Source organism: Canis lupus, chromosome 31 (genome assembly GCF_011100685.1).
Source record: "Canis lupus familiaris isolate Mischka breed German Shepherd chromosome 31, alternate assembly UU_Cfam_GSD_1.0, whole genome shotgun sequence".
Classification (NCBI taxonomy): domain Eukaryota; kingdom Metazoa; phylum Chordata; class Mammalia; order Carnivora; family Canidae; genus Canis; species Canis lupus.
This window is the reverse complement of record NC_049252.1, coordinates 15,140,714-15,168,551: the sequence shown is the minus strand read 5'-3', so window position 1 is coordinate 15,168,551 and position 27,838 is coordinate 15,140,714. Positions and strand designations below refer to the sequence as shown.

The window sequence follows — 27,838 nt, the reverse complement described above, 5'->3', positions numbered from 1 at the left end:
AATTAAATTCTCTTCTTTCAAGAATAAAGAAGAAGAAAGTGGAAGTAGTTAATGCTTATTGCAGCCAATTATAATATGCCACAATTTCAGTGCATTAGAGCCCTCTGATCTGGGACTTCCTTATCTCTGGCCAGTTTCACTTACCAGAACAAGAGGCAAACAGGTTTACTTCAGAATAGGTTTGGCTTTATTCATTTATTTTTAATTCTAGATTCACTGCTTATTCAAAATACGGAAGTTCCAATAATAAACTGTTCTTTAATGATCAGAAAATAGTCTTGATTTTCTCAAAAAGTACAGGTCTACCTGTTCTCTTCTTACAATTAGCTTGTTTAAAAAGATAAAGTTCAAGACAAGTGAGCAATGTCTTCCCCACCCAGAATACTTCCTTAAAATAGAAATTTTCCCCCTCTCTCAGCAACTACTCTCATTCATTGGTAACCATGATTTAATGAAGATTATAAAATTTGTGATTATTTCAATAGGAAATATGTGAAACATATACATATGATATATATACATATGTAAACACACAGGGAGAGAAAGAGGGATGGAGGGAGGGGAAGAGAGAGAGATATACCTATTAATATAGATGTTGGGCTTAATATATATCTGTACATAAGTTATTTTTAAAATGTCTACACCTACACAGATTAGGAGAATTGCTTTAATAATGACCTGAGTCAGAGGGTAGAAGGTTATCTGTTAGAAACTCTCTATAAATATCAAGCGCATGTGTCTAATGACTAATTTGTTTGCCATGAATTTCACATTTTTCTTAATAGTTCTGGAAATGATAAAGTGTCATTTTTGTTTACCACATGCATTTAATTTCATTCACCTCAACAAATGGCTTGTTCAGGTGATTAACATTTATAACTCCAGGCATATCTTTACTCATTAATATCTTCTTAAAGATTAACCACCCTTTTTAAGCTACTTAACGTATAGAGATATAATGTTGCTAAAGGGACATACACAACTCATTTACACTGACTGGTAACACTAGGGTAGACTTATGTGGTTGCTTTACATATCCTGGACAACTTGAGAGGTTTGCTCTTCAGTTGGTTGAGGGGTCTACATTCTTTTATAGTTCTTAGATTAGCAGGCTTTCAAAAGCCAATAATGGTGTCAAAAAGAAGTATATCTTCAAGGCACCATTCTCTGAGTACCTATGAAGTTTTGTTCATAGTTCTCTTTGCCTTAATGGTGGTTCTCTGTGCTGGATTATTTGCAGTGTCCTGGCTGGCAATTGAGAGATCAGAAAGAGGTAAGTCCCGTGGCTTTGGCTACTGAAGCATCTCCCAGTTGAATGTGCTCACTCTATTCTCAGTTATCCCACCACTACGTTCTATTTGTTGCTATGCTTTCATGACAAGATATCTATGTTGTGTTCAGATGCTTTCTGCAGTTCACTTCATAGAATATTAGAAAATGAGCTCATAAGTAATTTGGAATTTAAGGCAGATTTCAAGCATGAGACTCAATTTTTAAAATAAAAAAAATGTTAAGTTTTTTAGTTTGAACATAAAGTAGATGTCATAGCCCATGGATTCCTTCTGATGTAATTTTTAAAAAGATTTTATTTGTTTGTTTATTTATTTATTTATTTATTTATTTATTTATTTATTTAAGAGAGAGACAGTGTGCATGAGCTGGGGGAGGGGCAGAGGCAAAGGGAGAAGCAGACTCTCTGCCAAGCAGGGAACCACATGTGGGGCTCAATCCCAGGACCCTGGGATCATGACTTAAGCCAAAGGCAGAGGCTTAACTGACTGAGCCACCCAAGCGACCATTCTGATACTATTTAAATTATAAACATATTAAAACATTGTTAACTAGTCAGGTCAATAAATAGGGAAGGTTAAAGGAAATATATTGTTTATTTATAGAGAACAATATTGTCTATATGTCCAACAATTTGAATGGCAACAATATAAGAGAATTTGGATGTAACTATAGACTTAGAAAGATCTCAAAATGCCTGAATAGCAATTTGTAACAAATAGGGAAATAAGGAAAAATAACAATTATTTAGAGCTAACTTATCTATACCGGTAGCTTTTCAAAGATCTTCAAATGTATTCTTTTGTTACAATGAGTTGTTAGTTGTTATAGTTACCCTCATTTTGTTTATTTTATTTCAAGATTTATTTATTTCAGAGAGAAAGACAGAGAGACGGAAAGAGAGCATGAGGAGCAGAAGGAGAGAGAGAGGGAAAGAATCTCAGTCAGACTCCATGCTGAATACAGAGCCCAACTAAGAGTTCCACTGAGGGCTCAATCTCACTACCATGAGATCACAACCTGAGAAGAAACCAAAATCTGGCACTTAACCGCTATGCCACCCCTCCACTCCATAATTACCTTCATTTTACAAGTGAGGAATCAGAGACAAATTTAAGTAACTTGTTTAAATTTGTATCAGTACTGTATAGTTTTATAAAATAATTCCAATACAATCCCATTTAAATACTATAGCTGAATACAAGGAATATATTTTTGAGAGCAAGAAGATTTAGGATATTTTATAGAAAAGTTCACTTAGACTATTAGAAAAGTGTCTGTTTTGGTCTTAATTAAATGCTGTAAGTAACTTGAAGAATGAATAATCATTAGAGAGTCCATTGGAATCTTTGATGTTTAAGGAAAAAGGTACAAAAATTACAAAAGCTGTTTTACAGGTAAATAAAAATAAATATTTATAAATGTTAAAATGATTTGATAGTGAACAACTAAATATAAAAGGAGAGTGGAGTTAAAGTTATAATAGAATACCAGAGGACATAAGATATGCTACCTTTCATAGATTGTTTTACTTTTTATTGAAAATCATTTTAGACTTACAAAAGATTGCAAAACTTGTAGAGTTCTTATATAACCTTCACCCAGATTCCCCTAATGTCAGGATCTTTTATATCCATAGTACCATTGGCACAACCAAGAAATTAACATGAGTACAATGTTATTAACTGAACAAGACATTTTGTTCACACATTGTTGGTTTTCCCACTAATGTCCTTTACCTGTTCAGGATCCAAAGCAGATTCCTGCACAGGATTTAGTCATCCTGTTCCCCATCTTCTCTAATTCAGAGTTCCTCTGTCTTTCCTTGTTTTCCACAGTTAAATATGTAAATCTAAATGCAGTTTTGAGTATTTAAAAACAAAATGGCATAAATGATAATATATTTCATCAATTATACAATGATAACTGTTTAGATTGAATGCCAGTTTATTGCTTAAAATATTATTTCTAATATTCCTTCAGGACTGGGAAGTTTGGTGTCAACATATGACAGAGCCTGGGTTCTACATTGTGTTAACCCTTTGTCCAAATCTGTCACTTAAGAACTTTATCACCTTGGGAAATTTTCATAGTGAATCATAGCCCCAATTTCTCCACCTGGGAAAAGGAGAAATAACATCTTCTCATATCACAATGTGGGAATTATGTATCATCATTAATACATTTGCAATGATTTCATTATTGTGTTTCAGTTGAAGAGTCTCATTTTAAATTTAAATATATATCAAGAAAGATATTCTGATAAAGGGATTATTCAAGACTCGATGACACACATTTTATTACCCATGTTTATATTCAATCTACCTTTTCCCTTAACATTTTTTTGCATTAAGATAATATATTTTCTGCAGCATTCTCAATAACTTCTCCAATAACAATAGTCACTAACTAATGGCAAAGGTCTTACATATCAACTTTATAATTGTTAGAATAAAAGAAGTAGTTTCAAATCTGTTTCAAAGTAAACACACACTGAAACCTTCACAGCAATCCACATGTAGAAAACCAACAGTGTCCCTGGATGCCAGGTGTTCAAGAAGTATCTGAAACCAACTACAAAACTTTTAAAACTTTTAATGGTCCATTTCTCACCATGATTCCCTGAATCAGTTCTCAAACTGGCAGAAGTCTATCCCTTATCTTCCAACAGGAATCTTAGTTGAAAAAGAAAGAAAGAAAGAGAAAGAAGAACGAAAGAAAGAAAGAAAGAAAGAAAGAAAGAAAGAAAGAAAGAAAGAAAGAAAGAAGAAAAGGAGGAAGGAAGACAAACCACTTGGAAGCTAGGATTGTGGGTTAGATTTCAAAGAAAAGAAAAAGATTGGTAGCATAGAGAGTTTATTTTTAATCTTATAAAATAACCATGTAGCCAAAAAAAAAAAAAAAAGCACCTAATTATGGAACATGAAATCTGCAAAGAAAAAGCAAGAACTACCACACCAACAACGCACGAAGCAAGAAATTTACTTCTGAGTATCAATCGGAATGTGCATATTCTCTCTTATTCATAAATCATATTTTTCAGTGTCTTATTTCTTATTAATTCATTAGATGCAGTGTTTGGAGAAAGTCACAAAGCCAGAGGGACATTGAAAATAATATCCGGAGCTACATATAATCCTAATTTGCAAGACAAACTCTCAGTGGATTTCAAAATTCTTGCTTTTGACCTTCAGCAAATGGTAGGAGACTGTCTTTTTTCAGCTGATTTAAAATTTCAAAACATATTTCACTATTTGCCAAAAGATACACGGAACCCATTTTCTTACTTTGAGGAAATTAATAAATAAATGTAATACACCCAGAATGCTTAAGTGCATGAGTCCCATCACCACAATGAAGGAAATTGTAATCCAATTCTAAGCAGAACAGAAAGATCAATTTGTTTAAAGTAGTTGAAAGTTTGTCTTAAATATAATATGCTTCTCTAAAACTTTTATTTTTTTAGATAAATGAGATCTTTCAATCAAGTAACCTGAAAAATGAATACAAAAACTCAAGAATTTTACAATTTGAGTGAGTATAGATCAAAAATTTTCTATTGATAAAAAGAATACAGAATCACAAAATAGTGATTTTTTTGGCTAATACTTCCTAATATTTGCTATTATAGTGTCTCATGGTTAGGAGAAAAGGGAACATTTAAAATTTTCCACATTTTCCTGAAGATTTTGTGAGAAAAGTGGCACAGCACAAACTTTCATATTTGTAGCAAATAAAAACTCTGGATAGTTTATCTTATGTTAACATTTTTCTCTCTCCTGGGTAAAAGCTTGCAGAGACACATGGAGGGGCTGAGGCTGAAGGTATACAGATGCCGATAGAGTGTTTTAATTTGCTATGAACATGTGGAAGAAGTCCACTTACTACCTTCCATTTACACTGTCAATCATGGGAGAGAGCATATGTGTATGCTGTTGCAAGACAAGACGACCTAAGGAGAGGAGAAAACGGATGCCATTTCTGATACAAAAAGAAGAATTAATACAGCATAGTAGTGATATTTTCTGGCTGTCAGTGAGTGTCCTCCAAGATGTTGAGACATCAGGAGGGTATTGAATGTCAGTCTAAGAGTCCGACATTTAACCTTTTTCAAATAGAAGCCATAAGGGACGTTAGGTCATTGGAGAAAGCAATGAGTCCCACTCCGCAGAAAGTCTTATCTCCTACCAGATCACAAACAACTGAGTCAGAGAGCCTGGCAACAAACATACTTGGTACCCGGTTTGGACAAGAGTACTGACATTAGTAAAAGTATCCTTAGTTCTTCATGACCAAATAGGGGAAAGAAGGTCAACTCAAAGACTAAGATCATGTTTAGAAAAACAGTGAAAAGGTCAAATGAGGATTATTTCATGAGCAGAAGAAATCTCAAGGTCTTGCCAGTTCTTTTTGTCACAAAACTAATCCTATCAGAGGAAAATAACAAGAAAAAGTTGATAAATCTCTGTCTCTCTCATTCTCCCTTTCTTTCATTCCTTTTTTTCTTCTTTCTCATCTATTTATGTATCTATACTTATCATTCTTCTTTTTTTAAAGATTTTATTTATGTATTCATGAGAGACACACAGAGAGAGGCAGAGACCTAGAGGGAGAAGCAGCTCCCTGCAGGGGAGCCCGATGTGGAACTCAATCCCAAGACCCTGGGATCATGACCTAAGCCGAAGGCAGATGGTCAACCACTGAGCCAGCCAGCCATCCCTATTCTTATCATTCTTTATCTCACTGTATATCCATGACATCTTGGTCCCCCTGGCAGACAGCCCTACAGCCATCTATGTCTTCATTCCTATCTACAGTATAGAAGCTTCTACTCCTGTTTTCAGGACTTATTACCTCTGAAAACTTCTTTTCATTGACTCAATATTAGGACTGGAAGGAGACATATGGAATCTTGGGAAAGGTTTTTATTTGTTATTTGTTTGTTTTGCTTTTTTTTTTTTTTTGTCTTTCTCAAAGGCTATTTTTAAAATATATAATATATAAATATATATATATATTCAATATTCTGTGAGGATAAAAACATGCATACAAGTGGTTTTTGTTTGTTTTTTGCCACTTTAAGTGATTTGTCTATTTTGGAGTGTAAGGATCCAATTTTCCCTTTCCAGTTTTGTAGTGGACTGAGTGTAGAGCTCTGCATTAAAGCATTAATTCAGATTTCTCAAACATTTTAGCATTTCTTAAGAAGAGGTGTCCCAGGTACTTGCCTCTCGTTATGCCAGGCTCTACCCAATGAAATCCATACAAAGTACAGAGTATATTGCAGAGTTTACTAGGATAGCTTTGCTAATGGAACTCTTCGTATCCACCTATTTACAACATGCTGGATTACTTTAGATTGGGAAAAAATGCTGGGAAATTGGGAAAAATCTAGATTTTCACTAGATTGGGAAAAATTGCTGAATATAGATTTTTATACACAAGCTTGGTGGATTATCAAAACCCCAGCATTTTTTTTAATATTTAATAAGTACTCTTTTATTTCTCTAGATGGTAAAATCACTATATTGGAAACTGTAAACTATTTTAGCTGAGGAATTCTTTCTTTCTTCTCCTTTATAGCTATCTAGAAGACCAATGGAGTAGCCAAACCCTGATATATATTTTATAATGATTTACAAATAATACATTTATCTCTGTAGAGATACACCCAGTTGTAGCTGAACTACTTTTAAATCAGAAGTGAGTTTTTGAAAGATGCAATGCAAAGAAATTTCATGAAAATGTCTGCAAGATAAATTATAGGTCTTGGCTCTCCAGGAGACTGAGAAGGTTAGGAAAAGAAATTCAGAAGCAGTAAAGAAACCAACAAGCAAACATTTAGGTTTACTTTAAATAATCATTTATAAGATGACACTCAGAATAAAGTGGCAGACTCCTAATTAGCTTTACAAATTATTTTAATTTTAAACTGCAATTGACAAAACCAAGTAACAGAAATAATGGATTCTCAGTAACCACCACACCATCTGTGCAAACTACATCTAAAACTCCTTTAAAATACTATTTTCCTTTTGGTTACTGATCTCAATTCAACTCATGCTACACTCACAAGTACATGTTCAAATTAGAGCAGTCAGAAAACTAAACTGAATCAAGGTATCCTTTCTTCCTTTTAAAAACATTACTTAATACCAACCCCCAGGTTGTGAATTAAATTGTGTGTGTGTGTGTGTGTGTGTGTGTGTGTGTGTGTGTGCATGGCCACTCTGCAAGTTTGCTCTCCTCTGGGAGCACTTTATGTCATTCTGCTTCGTGGAAAGTGCTTTGACTCAGAGAACATTTAGCAGTTAATTCTTTTAATAAAGTGCTGTTTACCCTTTGTGGCAATATGCAGCTAATTTTGCCCTTTGGGCACAGATGAGTCACAAAGTTAGCAAACGAAAGACTTTTGTTTACTCAGCAACCCTAGAGGTTATCAATACCATTAAGAAAATAAGAGATAAGAAACATTTTGATTTATTGCACACAGGCTCTCTGTACAATGTTAGAATTTATCTGCTTTAAAAAAAAAACAAAACAGATATTCCCTGGGAATAAATACTTTGAGATGAAAATAGCCATTATTAGGTGGTTGTTGTTTTCCTAAAGGAAGAATTCTCATTTACCCTAATAAATAAAATCAATCTAACAGCAGTGATCAAGATCAGTATCAAACTAATCAAATAACAGCTTTGGTTTTCTTACTAGGCGAGGCACAAATGTTTTTTTATGGTTCTCCCGATTTCTACATATATATCTCTTAGCTCAACATTTACAGTGAATGAGAAAAGAAATTTTAATAGAACTGTATATGATAAATGTTAACTAACTGGAATTAAAAGCTTAAAAAACAGTAAGAAGTTATCTGTAAAAATGAATAAACAAAACTGTGTGTATATATATATACACATATAGAATATATTTAGAATATATATATATATATATTTAATATGAAACTCTTGTCCTTCCAAAGTATAAATAATTAAATGTAATGTACAATTTCCAGCTAAGTTGCATCTTTCATACAAAATATTTCACGCCTGAGAATAAACTAATCCAGTTACTTTCAATTCAGTGAAGGAAAATACCAGTCTTGTACTTTCTCTACCAAAAATGCCTTACCTCTTCACTCCTTAAGCCAAATAAAGACAAGTGTTCAGTCAAATTAAACATGTGGAAAATGGCATAAAGACCTAACTGAGGGTACCTGGGGGTTTCAATCAGTTAAGCAGCCAACTCTGTATTTCCCCCAGGTCATGAAATCAGGATCTGGGATACAGCCCCTGTAGGACTCCGTGCTCAGCGAGGAATCTGCTTGAGGATTTCTCTCCATCTCCCTCTGCCTCTGCCCCTACCCTTGCTTACACATGTTCTCTCTCTCTCTCTCTCTCTCTCAAATAAATAAACCTTAACAAAAAAAAAAGAGAACCAAGATTCAATCAGAATTAAAACTATCTACTGTGCAACCAAGAATAAAGTGAAAATGTAGATATGAAGACATAGAAATATCTTTAATCCTGTCCATAATTAATCCTGTGGATTTAACTATTTGGGGGCAAAGGGCAGTTAAGGAGACATAAATAGAAGAGGGAGGAGGAGAAAAAGGAAGGGACAGAGTGAGAGCAAAGTAAGAGAGAGGAAAGAGTATCAGAGAGGAGAAAGAAGGAGGGAGGCAGAAGGAAAGAGAGAGAGAGGGGAAAAGAAAAGAGAAGGTTCTATCTCTCAAAATTATGGAGGGAAAAAATATCTATCCCTTCCACCTCAAAACCCAACTAGCTATTTTCCCTATCTCTTTGGATATAAAAATCTGGTAACAATGCAAGATAAAAAGCTGGACCTGCATCTAAGTAAATGTGTTGTGTTCTCTTTCCTCTTAAATAGTTCCCATGGCATTGATAGTGGTGGTGTTGGGGGTATGAGAATGGGAACTATGTAAAAACACAACTGGGAAACAGAGGTCCTGGTTTTCATTCCTGTCTCTGATAGTAGTAAGTGTACAACTCTGGACAAAGTTACCTACATTAGTCTAAGCCCCAATCTCCTTGTTGCTAAAATAACAATGTTAGGCAATATCAGGTGCAAAAACACAGTAATCTCTCTTTTCTGGAGCTTCTCTTTAAATAAATATGGAATAAATGCTGCGAGTTCTATGCCACTTAGGATTTTTAAAACTTCAATTAACAGAACACATGACTAAAAGTGCCACAATCAGCAAATGTGTATGATCTGACATCACAAGAAAACTGGAAGTTTCAGCGGAGGTTAATTCAATTGTACAACGACAGTGGCATAATCAGGAATTTAGGTGTTTTCCTTCTTTCTCTATCCCATTTTTAGCTTGTCAACCATAGCTCATGATTCCAAGGTGGAAGTAGCAGTTCTGGCAATGATATGTAAATATTGTAATGTTGAACAAAGTAGAATAGTTGCCTACTATGAGCCTTTCTCAGTTAGATATGGACAAATTTTCCAGAAATTTCTCATGGGTGTCCCCTCAGATTCCATTCATCATGGTGCAGTTATATGCCCGTGAATAAAACTGTCGTTGACATAAGGAATGGATGAAGAAGATACCAACTTTCCTGAGAAAATGGAGAGTTATTCTCAAATAAAATTCGGCCAGCATGGAAAAATTAATTAAGGTGAGAGAGTAGATTTTTAAAAAAAAAAAGTGCAACAAAATATATCCTTATCAAAGACAGCAAGTGGTTCCATGCATGGGTAAGTTTAGGGAACCCTGAGCTAAACAGTTACTAAGGAGCCTTCTCATTTACAAGATTTGATTACTATGATTTAAGCAAAGTTAAACGTTCTAGCTTTTGACAATAGTTTATTTAATAGAGATGAAGTGTGAAATTATTATATCACAGTAAGCCAGTTCATTTCAAAAGTGAAAAACCAGCTATACAGAATAACTTCTGCTAAACTTTGAGCCTGAATAGTGGCACAGACATTCAGGAGGACTATCATTCCTCGAGGAGATGTTGATCTACTATAATCTTTATGGAACGTTCTGATCCTATGTATAGGGAAAGAAAATATTTTAAGCTCTACCAAAATCATGGTATGGACAGATAAGTAAAGAATGCTTTTAGAACTGAAGGAATCCTTGAAGAATCTCATTAACTTATAGACACCACAAGGATATGAGTGTAACTACCCACATTTCAGAACCAGCAAACATACAATGTACAATTTGATCCTCCTAGTCTTTGACTTTAGGATCCGAGTACCATCTGAGTACCCCCAGCTTTCTGAGACACACACGATGAAGGTCAGGGCTACAGTTTGTCTCCCAAGTGGTTTTAACCTAAAAGAATACCATAAACCAAGCAGAGGTGTAGACAGGAGAGCAAAGTCTTTCAAGTATCGCTTTTAGACCAAAAAATTAGTCATTTTTATGTTTCTTTAAACTGTAAACAAATCATCAGTGAAGAAGACTTTTTAACTCTATGTTTCAGAAAAGGGGGCAAATAAACAAGTATATGATTTGGGCCAAATAATTGAATTCTAATGTTATGGTCAGAAATAATGTAGGCAAAATGATCCCACCAACTCTTGACCATGAGAAATCCTAAATATATGTGTCTTCTTTCTATCCCTTGAAATCAGGGCATATTTTGATATTTTATATTAAGAAGAAAAAGTAGATATAGATTCATTGCTATGAGCTTGCTAACAGACCTTTATAAATGATATAGAAAGCTTCCCTGAAGTCAGTGAAACTCTCTTAGACTTCACCCTAGTAGAGACCATCTGTGTGAAATTACAGATCCACACTTTTCTTTCCTTAAAACAGTAAATAATAAATATCATGATACCATGTAATTGTGTTTAATTTGACACAGGTAACCCTGGGAAATAGCATGGCCTGAGGATTAGGGTGCCAATGCAGAAAACTCAGATTCCAATTCTGGATATGTCTGTGTTCTTGGAGAAACATTCAATCTTTCAAAGATTTTTATTTATTTATTTATTCATGAGAAACACAGAGAAAGAGACAGACATAGGCAGAGGGAGAAGCAGGCTTCCCGGGGGGGAACCTAATACCAGACTCCATCTCAGGACCCTGGGATCACGACCTGAGCCGAAGGCAATTGCTCAGCCACTGAGCCATCCAGGTATCCCCAACATTTGGTCTTTCAATTCCCTTTGCTTCCATCTATAAAATAAAGATGATATTTGACATAACCTATCAAATTTTAGTACACAGGTGTAAAAAGGTGGTAAGTATAGAGAATTTCAAAGACATATTACATGAATTAAGCACAAATCATTTGATAAAGGCTGACTTTTTCTTCTTATATCACCTTTTGCTTTGCAGAAATGGCAGCATTATAGTTATATTTGACCTTTTCTTTGCCCGGTGGGTGTCAGATGAAAATGTAAAAGAAGAACTGATTCAAGGCATCGAAGCAAATAAATCCAGCCAACTGGTCACTTTCCATATTGATTTGAACAGCATTGATATCACAGGTATCTGTGAACATTATTTGATTTCTTTGAATCATTAAACTATGAAATTAAAATTCTAGCTATATACCAGGGAAGCAGTAGGATCATCCTTGACTTTAGGAACATGTCTTATTGCCTGAGGTAGCACATTTACGTGAGAAATTCAAAATACAGAGAAACCATATTTGAAGGAAAACATCAGTGAGAAAAAGTTCGTAAAATATCAAAAAGGTTCTGAAAATCCTGGCATACACAAATGTTTATGAGTCTCATCACATTCTTGGCTTTAGTCAAGCTCACCCTGATTTTTCAGAAATAAGTAGCAGTCATTACTTTCTGATAGAGTCATAGACATTATTCAATTACAAAATCAAGTATCAAGCCCACTCTATAGTTAAGAACTTAAAAGAAGGAGGAGGAGGAAATAAAGAGATCAATGAGTTTGATTCATCCCACCTATTTGGTAATAAAAAAAATAAAACCTCATTCTTAAAATAAGTGATTTTAAAATAAGAATAAATCAAAGAGAAAAGAGATAGGGCATCAAAAATAATAGCAAGATAATAAATATCTATCAATGGCTAGGTTATTCTAAATTTTCCATTCTAGTTGTCCCCCATTCAATTCAATTCAACAAACATTTACATTATGTCTTCATTTTGGTTGAAAACAATACTACTGATTGCCAGGTCCATCCAGGTCCATCATTCCTTATCTATAAACCTTAGAGCCAAGTGTGTTTCAGAATCTAAAAACTGTTGGACATTAGAAAGCTAGTCAATATATAAATGCCCACATCAAGTGGAATAAAGGCAAACTTTAATAGACTAACACCAATGTAAGCAGTTTTGCTACAGAATGAGATCAGTCAGTATAGGTTTGTCTCTAAATCAAATGTATAAAAACATGCAGAAGTTTTTTGTTTTGTTTTTTACTTTTACTGAAGTTGCAGACCTGTAGTCGCTTTTCCTTACAGTATTGGTTCATCAAGCACAGTTTTCTTTTCCATTGAGTCTCCTGTTGTATCCTAGGAGAAGGTAAGTAACGCTCTTAAGAGCCTCCTCTACTGATGGCTTTGTTCCCTCTGGCACAGCTGTTGGAGCAGAGACCATTTTAGATCTTTGTCTGATTCAGATGAGCTTAAAAACTACTAGTGTAAGTTAGAACAGGTGCTTTATTTATCGACACATTTAATCCTTACATTAAAGTTACTACTTTGTGTCTTACTACTTTGGGGAGTGTCTTTTACTACTCCCCATTTTACAGATGAGAAGAGCAAAGCACAGATAATTTTGATAAATAGCCTTAAATCACAGTTATTTAGAGTTAGATTGAAGATTCTGACTCAGGTGGTCTGACCCTAATGCCTGTGCTCTTATCTATTATACTAGCCTGTTTACAATGGTTTTATCTTTGAACAGCATTGATTCTTTCTCAATAGTCATTTTCTTCTAGGAAATTGGTTTCTTACTCTCTTTAGTTGAATATGCATCAGTTTCTGGAGGTTTATTATGGCAAATGAATTAACAGGCAGGCTAAATCTTATTTTCATGACTCCCTACAGTTGGGCTATTTGGGGATGGTTTTAAAAAATAATTATTTATTCAATAAAAGCATGTCCTTGAGTTAACTTAAGATAAATATCATAGATGTGATAAACTATATCACAACATCAACAACTCAAAAATATGTTCTACACCTTGAACTTACATTAATGTACTGAACTATGTTAGGATACATTTATCATGACACCAAGGTTAATTTTAGATATTTAAGTTTAATATTTACTTGTCTCATGTGAATGTTTTAATTTATTACATTTAAAATTGGTTGAAATTTTCATAAATACCTTGGTTTTTATAGAGTTCACAGCTAAATAAAATATAATAAAAAATTAAAATATTAAACTCTTGATGAAAAAATTTTATAAACTTTATTTTGTTACCTTCTTCATCAATAATCTAACATATTTTATTTATGAAGCTGCTATAGATCTTGTAGGAACAAAGCAATGCAGAAAGAAATACTGAAATAAACAACCTAGTTAGAAGAGAATATACCTCTTCACATACTTATCATAAATACAGTTTTAAATAAAAACAAATTGACTAGATGAGGGTTTTTCATAAGGGATGCTTTGGTTTCCTTTATATTTTACATAGTTGTCATATTTTTTTTTATTTATTTTTTTTAATTTATGATAGTCACAGAGAGAGAGAGAGAGAGAGGCGAGCAGAGACACAGGCAGAGGGAGAAGCAGGCTCCATGCACCGGGAGCCCAACGTGGGATTCGATCCCGGGTCTCCAGGATCGCGCCCTGGGCCAAAGGCAGGCGCCAAACCGCTGCGCCACCCAGGGATCCCTAGTTGTCATATTTTTAAAACTATTAAACAATCTAAAGGGTAAAGAAAACAACTGGTTTTTACCTTTATGTGAAAAGCACTTTATATTTAAACAGGACTTGAGATTCTCAGTAGATATTATTATGTACAAGTTTATTTTAACATCTTCTATATATTTCAGTGCAAAACCATTCATTCTAAGTTTGACAATCTAGTGTGCAATGTTATATTAGTTGTCTTAAATATAAATTATCCCATGTAACTATGATGAATAGATATTTTTCTTAAGTGAGTAAAACAAAGCAAACTTTCTGTACAGGTAAATTTTACAGAAAGAACATAGAGATTCTGGAAATTCATCAAATGTATTGCAATCAAATAATAATAGAAACATCCAACATGAGCTAGGATAAAAATGGGAATTCTAAAAGATCAGATGCCCTTTGAATGATATTCAAACTGCACTCACTGTTTTGTAATATATTTGTGTCATAATCTCAAACTTCAAATCTACTTTATTCCAGCATCTTTGGAGAATTTCTCTACAGTTAGTCCTGCAACGACTTCAGGTCAGTACTTAATGGCATTTTCAAAAAGTATAAGTTGGTGATCATCAAACTGCATGACATTAGGGAAAAAGGTTTTTTTTTTTTTCCAAAGCCCTATCTGCGATATTATTCTTCATATTACAATGTAAGAAGTTTACATTTGTTTAAGAATAATTTAATTTAGGGATGCCTGAGTGACTCAGAGGTTGAGCGTCTGCCTTTGGCCCAGGGCGTGATCCTGGAGTCCTGGGATCGAGTTCTACATCAGGCTTCCTGCATGGAGCTTGCTTCTCCCTCTGCCTGTGTCTCTGCCTCTCTCTGTGTGTCTCTCATGAATAAATAAGTAAAATCTTAAAAAAAAAAAACAGAACAATTTATAATCTTGTAGATTTTATAGTGCCTCATTACACATGCCAAGGACATGCATTTCCAATTTAAATTTTCTTTTCATATTTTAAACTCTATATATGTTCACATACATGTATGGTGTGTGTTCACATACATGTATGGTGAGCATGTGTATGTGTGTAAGCGTGAGTATGTATAGCATCCTAAAATGTGGCTCTTATCCTGTAGCCTTGGAGATGAACCCATAACATTTGTAAGATCAATGGGAATAAAGAAAAAAAAGTTTTAAAGATAATCAAATGATGACTTTCAGAACTCATTCTTAAGAAAGAAGAATCCAAAGCTTAATGTTAACTTTGCTCTATTCCTGCATTTCCTTATCCCATCTTTCTAACTACGCTTAGCTATTACTGCTCATAAAATTTAGAATTTCACTTTGTCTCACCAAGATCACATCATTACCAAAAGTTGCTTTGGGAAATTATCAAAAATTCTAAAATTAACCTAACCTATCACAAAATGTAATATTATTATATTGCAGAAAAATAATTTAAATTGAAGTCAGGAACCCTAAACATCAATCCTGACTCTGCCAACTACCAGAAACATGGAGCACATCTCTTTATTCCTTTGAAAATCTTCTCATAAATCGCAAATAATATTTTTTTCTGAATATTTCAGTCATGCCAAATTTCAAATTTACGTATAAATTATTTTTAAATTATAAATTCTTATAAAATTATAAAGATAGTACTTTTGGTATTATCTATTATTGTGACCATTTTTATAATATTTGAAAGATCTACATTTTATTAAAATATCTGCCTGGGCCAGGTGCTATACTTTACCAGTTGTTGCCCCCATTTAATTCTCAGAATGATCCTGTAGAGTGGTAATATTTTTTTCCACTTAAAAAGAAAAAAATAATAAGCAATGTGCCCAGAGTCACACAGCTATTAAGTGTCAAACTCAAAAATTAAAAGTAATTCCTTTGTATTCCAAAGCCCATTATCTAAGCATATCCCAAACTTCTTTTTCAAATAACATCGGGTTAACCTAAAACATTTAAGTTTACAGCCATTAAGAAATTAATGAATCTTCATGTTTAGTAATTGACCATTGAATAACATCATCTTCTTAGAAAGTAAATGACTTAAAATCTAAAAACCTCTGCTCTACAATTCTAAAAATTTAAGAAAACATAAAAGATTTATTCTTAGAGGCAGATACAAATGACATATTCTTAAGTCAATGGATAATCATAATTCACAGGTTAGGGGCTTAGTTACCTGTGTGGCTTAGTCAGTTAAGTGTCTGCCTTTGGCTTAGATCATGATCCTAGGGTCCTGGGATGGACCTTCACATCAGACTTCCTGCTCCGAGGGAATTTGCTTCTACCTCTCCCTCTGTTCCTCCCTTCACTCATGCTCTCTTTCTCTCCCAAATAAGTAAATAAATATTTTTTAAAATAAAAACTCTCAGGTTAAATATTAAGCAGAGAAAATATACAATAAAGTCCTAAGAATCAGTTTAAAAAGGTAATAATTATCTTAATGTCATTTATTTTTACAGAAAAGCTAACAACCAGCACTCCTCTGACAACTCCAGGTCAGTTTTAACAATTTTACTTATACCTTTTCAAAAAGTTTTCACTTATTTTTTATTTTAGGCTCTTGAGAATTCTATGCTAACACAGCAGTTAATATTGCTCCTATTTTATGGATAAGAAAATTGAAGCATAAAAGTTTGCAGCTTTAGCCTAACATTGCACCAAAAGTGAGCAATGTATTCAAGGCTAATGCCTGGATTAGCTAACCTCACTCCAGTCCTCTGGCTAGAACCCTGGTTATTATCTGTTGCTAAGAATGCCACCAATAGAATCAAAATGTTTGCCAGAAGAGATGTAGTTTTCATCAGATGTGGGGGTTGGGTTTTTTTCTCTAATTATTCTGTCTGCATACAAGGTAGAAATGCTTGCTTTCTCAATCCAATATGTGCTGCCAAACCAGCACTGAAATAGCCTTGAATTCACTCATTCAACAAGTTTTCATTAAGTGGCTTCTTTGTGCTAACTCCCAGTATGTATCTTTGATGTGCCAGTTTCTCTGGATTCCAGGTAATTGTCTACTGTGCTTTTGTCTATCTGCTTGCCAACTAAATTGCCTTTTCTGGTCCTAACTTAATCTTCATGTTGAATGGCCTGGATGTGTCCTTCATCTCTTCAGAAAAACTCCATAAAGGCAATATTATATAGATCTTCAGGTCCTAAAATAATACTGCCATTTTTATATTATTAGAATCCATATCAAATATTATATACATACAAGGAGAGAACATTTGTAAAACCATAAATGCCCTTTTGAGTAAAACTTAATAATTCTTGAATAAAATAGTTGGCATGATGTTTGAAAAGGAAAGCGATACATAAATCATTCATCAAAATTCTTTATAAATCAATCCAATACACTTCCAAATCTGCAGAGATTGTTTATGGTAGGAAAAGGCTGCCCGGGGTTATGTTTAGGTTTTAACCCATACAGCAATCCAGCATACTAATAAATAAAACTGTTCTTTATCTCACAGTCTCCTCTCCAAGATGGTAAATTATTTACAGCATTTAAAACCACCTTTCAACACACTTTCAAAAAAAAAAATGCTTCTATAATTGATAATGGCTAATTCCTTCAGTCTAAAAATAAGCTGAAAAAAGTGATTTTAATGTATTTTGAGAAATATCTTTCTAAAGCTTTGAAACTCAGCAACATATATCCAAATTATTGCCTGTTTTCTATTTATCTATTACTTCATTGAGTGATTCATATAAACCACAGGATCAAAGACACTTTCAGTGTATAAAATGTCCTAAGAGAAATACGTGCAATGACTTAGAGGAGGAAAAATCGGTGTCAAAGCAAGAAAGTCTTGGACTTAAAAAGTAAATAGTTCTCTCTTACTTTTCTGAGGACAAACTTGTAAAAAATGTAAGAAGTGACTGAACTTTATTATGCCAGTTTCCTCTGGCCAAAGGAGATGGAGAATGGGTGACAAAGAGTGTGAGAGGGGTACTTTACCCATACTTTGCTCTCATGGGAAGTGAAGCAAAAATCTCCTTTTTTACATGTAAGCTACAAGGATGGGATATGTATACATTTAGCTCTATCTTTTACACTTTAGGTATTTGGTATGTAAATTGAAGACTCAAAACAACATACAAGTCTCTATCATCAAAAAAAGCATAGTCAAATCCATCATTAACTAATTCCACCAATCACTCTATATGTGGTGTTTGGCAAGCTACCCAGTCTTTTTTAACGTTAGATTAAAATATATACCTTAGAGAGTGATCATAAAATTAAAAAATAATACAGAGACCACTGCACCGTCTCAATTTGTGATTGCACAGAGTTAGACTCCTTCTTTCTTTTCCCTTCTGACTTATACAGGAAAAAAAAGCACAGTTTGGGTGCACATTTTTTTTTTAATTTTAGGAATATTTCAAAAATGAAACTAAGGTTAAACAAGACAAGTGTACTTGATGATGTTCACTTAAATCTGATAATCTATTTGACTTAAAAAAAAACTCCTCCGTTTTTGAAGCTTTCCTTTTATTGGACACTGTATTGAATTACCTTAATCAATCCTCAAAGAATTATAATAAGGAAAGGAAATGGAAAAATCTCATATTTCCTCTTTTATTGGATCCATGAGTCCCCAGTCATCCTTCCCATTTTTCCCCCTCTCCTACAGCAAGATACTATAGATTTATAGAGGGGAACAAGGCAATTAAAACTGCAGTTTCCAAGCAGTAATTTATTATGAATATGCCTTTCAGGGGTGTTAAGTTTATTCTCATCTTTATATGCCTGGAAGACAGAGTTTGAGAAAAATCAACAAATGCATGCATCATATACCTGGCATTAGTACTGTTATAAATTCTGCCAAAGAGAATCTTTGTATGATAGCAGGTACAAAGTCCATGAGGATTATGTTCTATTGTTCAACTGCCTTTGTTGCCAATTACTGTAAAGTTTTATTAACCCATTTGGAATACGAGAGGAGGGAGATGGGGACTTGGGTTGAATTACACTGATTGATTTCTTGGCTGCTACAGAGTGCCAAGAGGGGCTGTTTTGGGCAATTGTTCAAATGCTTGAAGGATTTCTAGAATATAGCTTGTTCTAGTCTTTTGTTGTTTCCTATGTAGGCAATGATTGCAGAAAAACAAAAGTTTCACTATTATGGGCTTTCTCAATTTCAGACAAAATGCAATCTTGCTCCAATACTACTATGTGGAGGGACTTAGGGATTGAAGAAAAGGAATTGGCTGATTTAGTGAAGAACATGAAATTGGGTCAAGAGAAGCCAAGGTGGAATTATGCTCTTCAGTTGAATTGCCCAAGGACTGAAACACAGGGACTTTATTGAACACCAAATGTATTATAATTTTATTTTTCTTTTTCTACATTTGAAAGAACAGCATGTACATTGCTAAACACACTCCTCTAATTTAAAACATCCTTATGCACATGATATCAGAACTGTTTGAGTATCTTTCCACTGTAATTTCATTTGGACTGACCAGCCATAGTCTTGCTAAAAAGTTGAAATTAGTTAGATCAAAGTTGATAAGAATTTCTGTAGGGTGATATTTATTTTCCCAATAGAGTGTAGAGAAATAAACTTAGTCGATAAAGGCAGGCATTCATAGATTCAAACTCTACTTTCACTGCTAAGTATGCTATAAGGATGTGGGACTTAATTTGTCTCACAAAGCTTGGTCCACCAAGTATTATTATTTCTGTGTGAATAATAGAAAAAATAAAATGTGAGATTTCCAAAACACGATTTGCAAATTATTATTTGTAAGTAACACTCTTTGTAACTGATTTGGAAGGGGAAAAAATGGATTTCTGTCTTTTTATCCTCTTTGAAGCCTAGCACAGAGCCAGCACTAAGTATGCACCGGAAATTCTTTACCACAAATTCACCAAAAATTGTTGTGACTTTGGATCATTCTGGAGCAATCACATTGAGTTGATGCTGAATCTTTCATGATATAAATATGAATGGATAATTAAAACCTTCTATTTGCAGAATCTCAAATAATAGTAATTTCCTGGTAGGTTTTCACAAAATGCCAAAGAATTAATAACCCAAAGATAAAATACCGTATAGATATAAAAATACATGCACACCCTTCTCCCCTGCTCAAGATAACATTAATTAATATTCAGGCAATTTGTTCAGCTTCTGATAAACAAAACCAATTATTCTGCTCTCTCTGCACATTTCTTTAAATACAATTACTTAACTCTTTTCCTAGAAATTCCCTATTGAGAAGTACAGTACAGTCTTCTAAGAGAAGGAGAAATACCAGAGCAAGAATTAGGGAGTTAAATGGCAAATAGAATAATACACAGTTGAAGAACTCTAATTTTAAGAATGGAAGGTCCTTTTTAAAAATTGGCAGCTGGCTAATTTCTGTAACAGGTAATGTTTCAATGAATGATTTTGTTGGAAATTGTCATCAGATGTTTTTGTATGTAAGGAGATGAAAGGAAGACAGGAGACAAGGTAAAAAGGCAGTCTGATAAAATCTCCAGATGTACTCTCCTAAAGTAACAATTACATTTATATTTTCCATACCGGTTTCAATATGGAGAACTTCTCTTTCTTCATGGACTAAGGTAGCTGAGGAGTGTTTATGAAATAGTCTGAAAGAATAAAGTACAACCCAAACTGTAGTACCTAGTATTTCCAACTTTAAATCAAAATATTACAACTAAAACTAAATAAATAAATAAATAAATAAATAAATAAATAAATAAATAAATAAATAGAAATGCTTCAAGTTAGAGTCATTTTCTAATTCCACTAGGGGTTCCTCTTATACCTACTATCATGATTAATTACCATGAATAAATTCCACTGCCCGCTCCAAAAGCATGGGCATCATGAATCCCCCTTTCCATCCTCTTGGTCAGGGACACATCTAGTCACTAAAATTTATCTATTATATTGGTAAAATAGCAATTGAGTCCATGCCCCATCTCCTTTAGCAGTTGAAATTCCAACCCTTATCCACTAGTAAAAACTAGTGAGAGTTCAATCCTTATTCACTTCCAGTTTAATCGTAAAAATAGCTTCTTAGCTTTTCTCCTTATTCTACGTGATTCTCCACTTGGTCCCAAAGTTGCCTTCACAAAACATGGGCTGATCATACCACACACATATATAAAAACTTTTAATGCCATTGCCTATAGAAAAAAATATTTCTAACATTTTACAAAAATAAAAAATTCTCCTACACTTGACACCAAACTCACTTCCTGCCATTGCCTTTACAAACATCCTACCATCCAGATAAGTTATACTCATCTGCTTTCTGTATATGAATGTGCTCTTGTCACATCACTATATATGAGTTCCATACATCCCTCTCTCTCTTCCTGGTACATTTCTAAGCATCCTTCAAAATCTAGTTTATAAGAAGATGTTTTCAATTTTTGACTCAAAAGAAAACTAATTGTCCAGTCCTTGGTGTTCTCATAGCACTTTTTTATACTTCTTAAAAAAAAATGGTAATGAACCAGTCTTTCACTAAACTCCAGGCTTCATGAGAATAGAGGTCTTTGTCTTATTCATCCTTTTATCTCCATTCCTTAAAAATGTTTGACACAAATAAATAGATAATAAACAATTGTGGAGTGAATAATCATTAATAAGATCAAAAGATCCCAATTGGTACATTCTTCTAGTGTGGTTTTGAGGTTCAATCTGTAGAGTTCAGTAGGGCAACAGATAGACATGTGAAGCATCATGAAGTGCAGTTCCCATGAGAAGCATTACAATGGGCAAAATTATACATATTCCTTGCTATATCTCCAAATCATTTAAATGTTGAATATTTAGAATTCTATTAACTGCTGTTAAAACTAGACATAGATTTTGTAGCATAATTTTTTTGTTATTTATTTAGCAAGCATTTATGGAATACTATCAACACTATACCTTCAATGGATTAGAGATTCAATGATTAAGGACTCTGGATAAATATTTCATATATATCAACAGCTGTAATATGCTTTTGGGTCTATTCAGTACCAGTTTTACCACTTTAATTATCTTAAATGGTGTGGCCTGTCCTTTAGAAATGGCTCTGATCTTTATCATGTCCTATTTTAAATATTAGGTGATCTATGATTTTCCCAATGGTTTATATCCATTTTAATTAGAACCAATTATAAAAATCTAACTTAGTTGACTATATGCCCAGAAACCCTGTCCATAGATGCTCCTAATTAGGTATTACCTTAGTAGATTAACTGACACAAGCACTTTTATTTTCCCAATTAATTTCATTGAGCATAAGGAGAAATTTCAGAATCAAATATATTTTTAAGCTCCAGCAGATGGCAGTGCAGTGCAGAATATGCCATTTTTAAAAAACCCACACTTAAATTTTCCAAGTTAATTTCTAGAAGTAAAATGTGTTTCTTGGTGCATCACTGTAGGTAGGCACATGGAAGAGAGCAGCAGATGAAGGACAAGACAGGCTAAAAAGAGAAAATTGATCAGATTCTGGTCCAAGTATGGCATAGAAGTCTCCAGGAGAATGTTTGCATCTTTCCCACTAAGAATTTCTGACCCAAGAAGCAAAGAAATACTGAATGGAAATAGCGATTGGGTTTGTCCACTGCTCAATGTAGCCAGGCACTGGAAATTTTAAGTGATTTATTCTACTATAAAATGACTTTTGCTGACAAATTTTGCTCTACAGAAAGCAAACTTTGACTTCAGCCCCCATATTTCCAGTAATAAGTTTATAAATAAATGAAGTGGTTACTGGATACTGCAGATGATGTGAGAAAGATTCCAATAAATTGCCCCACATAACACATGTAAATAGTCCTACAATGTGTAAACATTAGAAGCCAAATGTCCAAACTGTAGTATTGATTTATCAAGGTTAAAATCAACAAAGTAAACATTCATATTTAACATCTCTGAGCAATATATATCTTCTTTTCAAAATTTGAAATTCTAAACTTTTACAAGTGACTAATTAATTAAATGAAATAAAGTTTTACATTGGAAATTGAAATATACGTTTGTAAGAAAAGACCTAAATGACAATACATCATAAATATCCAAACATTGTACATATGGTTGGAAATTAAATTTACTATGCAAGAAACTTATAAATTCTGTCTTTTATTTTTCTAAAGGAAATGTCTCTATAGAATGTCCGCCTGATTCAAGTCCTTGTGCTGATGCTCTAACGTGTATAGCAATTGATTTATTTTGTGATGGAGAATTAAACTGTCCAGATGGTTCTGATGAAGACAACAACACTTGTGGTATGTAATGCCCCCCACATTTTCTCTCCCCACTGCCTTTCATCCCCTCCCTCACTGTGTATACACACAGACACACACACACACACACACACACACACACACACACACACCTCAGATACCAGAAACTACTGGAGAATGAGATATCTCAATACTCATGATTATAATGTAATACAGAACCTAAAAATTAATTATATTAATGTTTTCCTGAACCATATTATACAATATTAAGCATTAATTAATTAAGAGGAATTCTATTTGATGGCTATGGAAAGAATGCTGTCTTTAATGTCCATTAAAAGTGAGGTAAGAGAATGTTATTTTTTTCATGCCTTATTAAACTATTCCAAACTATTATGAATTTCAATGCTCTTTCATGTTTCATTATACTATAATATCAATAATATCAATCTCTTTTTGCCATTTCAGTGACCCCTCACTCTGTAATTGCCACTCTTTAATTTTGATTGTTGCATTTATTTGCCTTTTGACATAGAGGCAACAAATAGGCAAAAAGGTATATTTGAGTTGCAGTTCTATGAATAATAGAAACCAGTTATAAATAAAATCTTGTCTTATGAATAAAATAATCCATTCTTTATTTGTAAATTTTGGCATCTGTTTAAGTGTTAATATTATTATTAATTATTGTTATTATTATTTCACACTTAAGTAGTACTCTAGCCAAACATGACTTTAAGTGATTTAAATATCTTTACTCTTTGACTTACTTTATTTTATAGTTGGGTAACATATATATGAAAGATTATCACAAGACTATAAATATAGATTGATAAACAAGGTGAATAACTATTTGAATAACGAGCTTATAATTTGTTATTCTTAAAGAAAATTTGTTCTTAAAGAATTAAACATTAAGCATGAGTTAAACAAATTTTTGGCGTGGTTTATGATCGATCTTAAAACTGACAGCAGCACAGTCAGTTCCTGAAATGAATAAAGGTTATAGTCACAATTTGCTACACTTTGCTCTTCTATTTTTGCTGCACTTTGTTCTTCTTGCTTGATATTAATTGAAGATGAATGCTCCAATAACAACCACAGCTTAGTAAGTTACCTAACCACTTGGTACTTAAAAAGACAGGCAGTCGGCCTGTTTTCCAGGACCAACTCAAAAAAAGGCAACTTGACTAAAGAGGCTTCTACTAAGTAATCCCAATTCAAATGTTCTTTGATAAAATTCAAACCTTCAAAGTTTAACTAAATACTTTGAAGTGCACTCAGAGCATATTGGAAGAAAGTGCAGGCTACAGAATATTTTTTAATCTATTTTATATAACTAAGTTACTCAAAGAAGAAGAAAGCAACATTCTTTTTAGCTATGGTTTTCAGGCAGTTTCCAAAACCTTTTCAGGGAGAACATGATACAAGTGTGCCATCATGAGGTAATAAGGGTGATGTTGCTTAATATTTCAAGAAGAAAAATGTATGCCAAAGCTAGACACATAGCTTTCAGCCTATATAAAGATTATCGATAAACTTGAAGGGGGAGGAGGGTATGCAAGGTGAATTGAACAATCAGAAAATGTACCATACCTATTATTTGGTCTTTACTGTCATGAAGTTAATAATGTTCATGGTAAAGTCATATCAGTGCATTTCCAAAAATAACCATAGAAGTATCATCTAAATGTAGTAGTTTGTCCTAAAATAAGTCATAAGGCCATGAATTCTTTTTCTGAGTGAGCATGGACTAACGGCATAAGCCTCAGTATTCGAACTGAATTCATTCTTTAAATTTGCTTTAAAGACACAATCAAATTGCATTTTTAGTTTTCAATATCATGGAGTTTTGTGTTAATTGAAACTTAGTCTCAGGGATCCCTAGGTAGCTCAGCGGTTTAGCACCTGCCTTTGGCCCAGGGTGTGATCCTGGGGTCCCCGGATCGAGTCCCGCATTGGGCTCCCTGCATGGAGCCTACTTCTCTCTCTGTCTCTCTCTTTCTCTCTCTCTCTCTCTGTCATGAATAAATAAATACATAAATCTTAAAAAAAAAAAAGAAACTTACTCTCAACTAATCATCCATGTCACGAAATTTCTTGAGTCTCTAGATCCTCACCTTTCATTTTTCTTGGTTCTCTTCATTATTTGTATTTTAAAATTAGCATCGTATTTATCTTTGAAAATAAATTTAGTGCTTGCCTCGGCAGCACATATACTAAAATTGGAACGATACAACGAGAAGATTAGCATGGCCCCTGCGCAAGGATGAAAATAAATTTAAAGCCTTGTAAATAAATGTGGACAACTCCATCAAGTAATCTGTCTTTATCCAGCTAGGATTCAGGCCTATAATTTGTTTTATTCATCATTCACCATTAGTGATGGTGAGCCCAAAAGCCCAGTACACTTCCCTTCGACTTGAATTTGAACTTCTGGTAGCATAATTTCTACATGAAAACTTGTATCCATTAATCTAAATTCACAAAAAAAATTAATTTAAAAGTATTTTTTTCTATATGAAATTGACCCTTGTGCTCTCTCTCTCTCTCTTTCTTCTCCAGCTGTGAGCTCTAATTCTAGTGTGTTATTAATAGAGTCCCATTAATGTTGACTTCCTCACATAGCTTCCTTTTTTAGCCTTTAGTTATTTAGGTTTTATGCAACTTATAGCTGACGATAGCTGAACGAAGACTTCTTTAAATTGTTTTTCTCTTCTGATTAGAATGGCGTCAGCAGGAAAGTTCACTTTAGCTGACCTATGAGAAGGAAAGATGCTGACTCACAGCCTTTAGACCAATGTTAAGACCTATTTGGAAGTTGTCAACTATCTCTTTAGATTGTTTGCATGCCTCTATGTGCACACTAGACCTTGGTGGATGGGCATAGATCATGTTTGTTTTATGTATCCTTGAGAATTTAAGAACCTAAGCAAACATACAACTAGTAAATATTCAGCCAGCAGAGGGAGCTCCCAGTAGGTTCTAAGAGCGTCACTTTAAGGAATCCTCTCCCAATACAGGCAACATTTCAGAGAGCTCAGTAAATGCCTGATATTATTTGACAGGCTCATTTATCTCCCATTCAGGATTTTTTCTCATGCTGGACTGTAAAACACTATGTAATCTAAAAAGTTTAATCTTGGACACTAAGTAATCCTACTTATCCATGCCTAGGTTAGGTCTATCTTTCTGAAAGGCTATCCTGCTTCATTGTCTTGTGCAAAATTAGGTTCTCCAAAAACATCCTGATATTAAATGAAAGAATGTATGAGAAAGCCCCTAGAACAAGGGGCTGTATCTTGAAATAATAATTTTGGCATTCTGAGCTATGCTATTGTAAGTAGTTCAATACCATTGTAATTTTATTTTAAATGCCTTCAGGAATATTCTTCTTAAAAATCCTTTTATCCTCACATGCAAGAATTCCCCAATGGCCCTTTAGAGCAAAACTTGACATGCAGATTATTCATTCCCACTAAAACTCAGCAACTCCATAGACAACTGGAAAAATTGATCATACTTTTTAGGATAGGCTAAATACTATGGTAAACAATCTTATCAATTTAAGACAATAACAGTTTACTTATCATGTCATGGTCCAAGGAAGAGGGCAAAGGGCCACGCTTTGTGTAGGCATTCAGGATGCCACCTCCTTCACTGTCCCTAGTGCTTTGCATCCTTTGCAACCCACTGACAGACAAGGGAAGAATATCATAGAAGGTCTTTTTAGAAATCACATCTGGAAATAAACACAGTTACTTCCATAATAGTTTAATGGCCAGGATCAGACACCTGGCCCCATTTATGGAAGTGCAGCCTAGTGAGTGCCCACAAGGGACTGGGAAAACCTACAACAATCCTGCCATCAGGGACATAACTCAAGTTTTTGGAAAACACAGACCTGTTGATACTTCCCCCCAAAAGATATAGTGAATGGGTGTGAAGAAGTGAAGAATTACTGAAAGTTATCAGATTTGCAAATTGGCTTTATAAATTCTTAAACCAGTCTTGGTTTGTTCCCTTTAATTCTATTCTTTTAGCTTTCTCCTATTTGTTGTAGAATGCTATCGCAAATGTGATCTATTCTAATTTTAAGAACAACAAAAATGACAGAATTTTATAATTTCCTGTTTCTTGGGGCATCTGGGTGGCTCAGTTGGTTAAGTGTCTGCCTTTGGCTCAGGTCATGATCTCAGGGTCCTGGGATCCAGCCCTGAGTCAGCTCCCTGCTCAGCAGGGAGTCTGTTTCTCCCTCTCCCTCTATCCCTCCCCTTCCCCCTCATCTCAAATAAATGAATAAAATCTTTTTTTAATTTCCTGTTTTTTCTTTTATTTACAATTCTATACACACATTCTCCCCTACCCCCTACATGAGCTTTTCATTTCAGAGTGGATGATAACATCACGATATGTCTATATATTGAAGTATCAGGCAGTAGAGCCCTGAATGCTCAGTAGTAAGATGGCCTGGCTCTGAATTGTCACTAATAAGCTGGAAGAATGTTTGCTAGTTACTTAACCCCTCTGTGCC

General features: G+C 34.0%; 1 protein-coding gene and 1 non-coding gene across 2 annotated transcripts in view; both read left to right on the top strand.

Annotated features, from left to right (window-relative positions):
• Window positions 1-1,128: 1,128 nt before the first annotated feature.
• The window catches only part of TMPRSS15 (transmembrane serine protease 15), a 118,053-nt gene continuing 91,343 nt past the window's right edge, over window positions 1,129-27,838 (top strand). The window contains exons 1-6 of the mRNA XM_038581118.1: window positions 1,129-1,273; window positions 4,360-4,490; window positions 4,757-4,824; window positions 11,618-11,769; window positions 16,559-16,594; window positions 23,215-23,346. Of these exons, the coding sequence (XP_038437046.1) occupies window positions 1,129-1,273; window positions 4,360-4,490; window positions 4,757-4,824; window positions 11,618-11,769; window positions 16,559-16,594; window positions 23,215-23,346 (664 nt within the window). The remainder of the gene's footprint in view (window positions 1,274-4,359; window positions 4,491-4,756; window positions 4,825-11,617; window positions 11,770-16,558; window positions 16,595-23,214; window positions 23,347-27,838) is intronic.
• On the top strand, window positions 25,500-25,608 carry LOC119867122. The gene has a single exon (XR_005382492.1). It is a non-coding gene; the product is annotated as a U6 spliceosomal RNA (small nuclear RNA).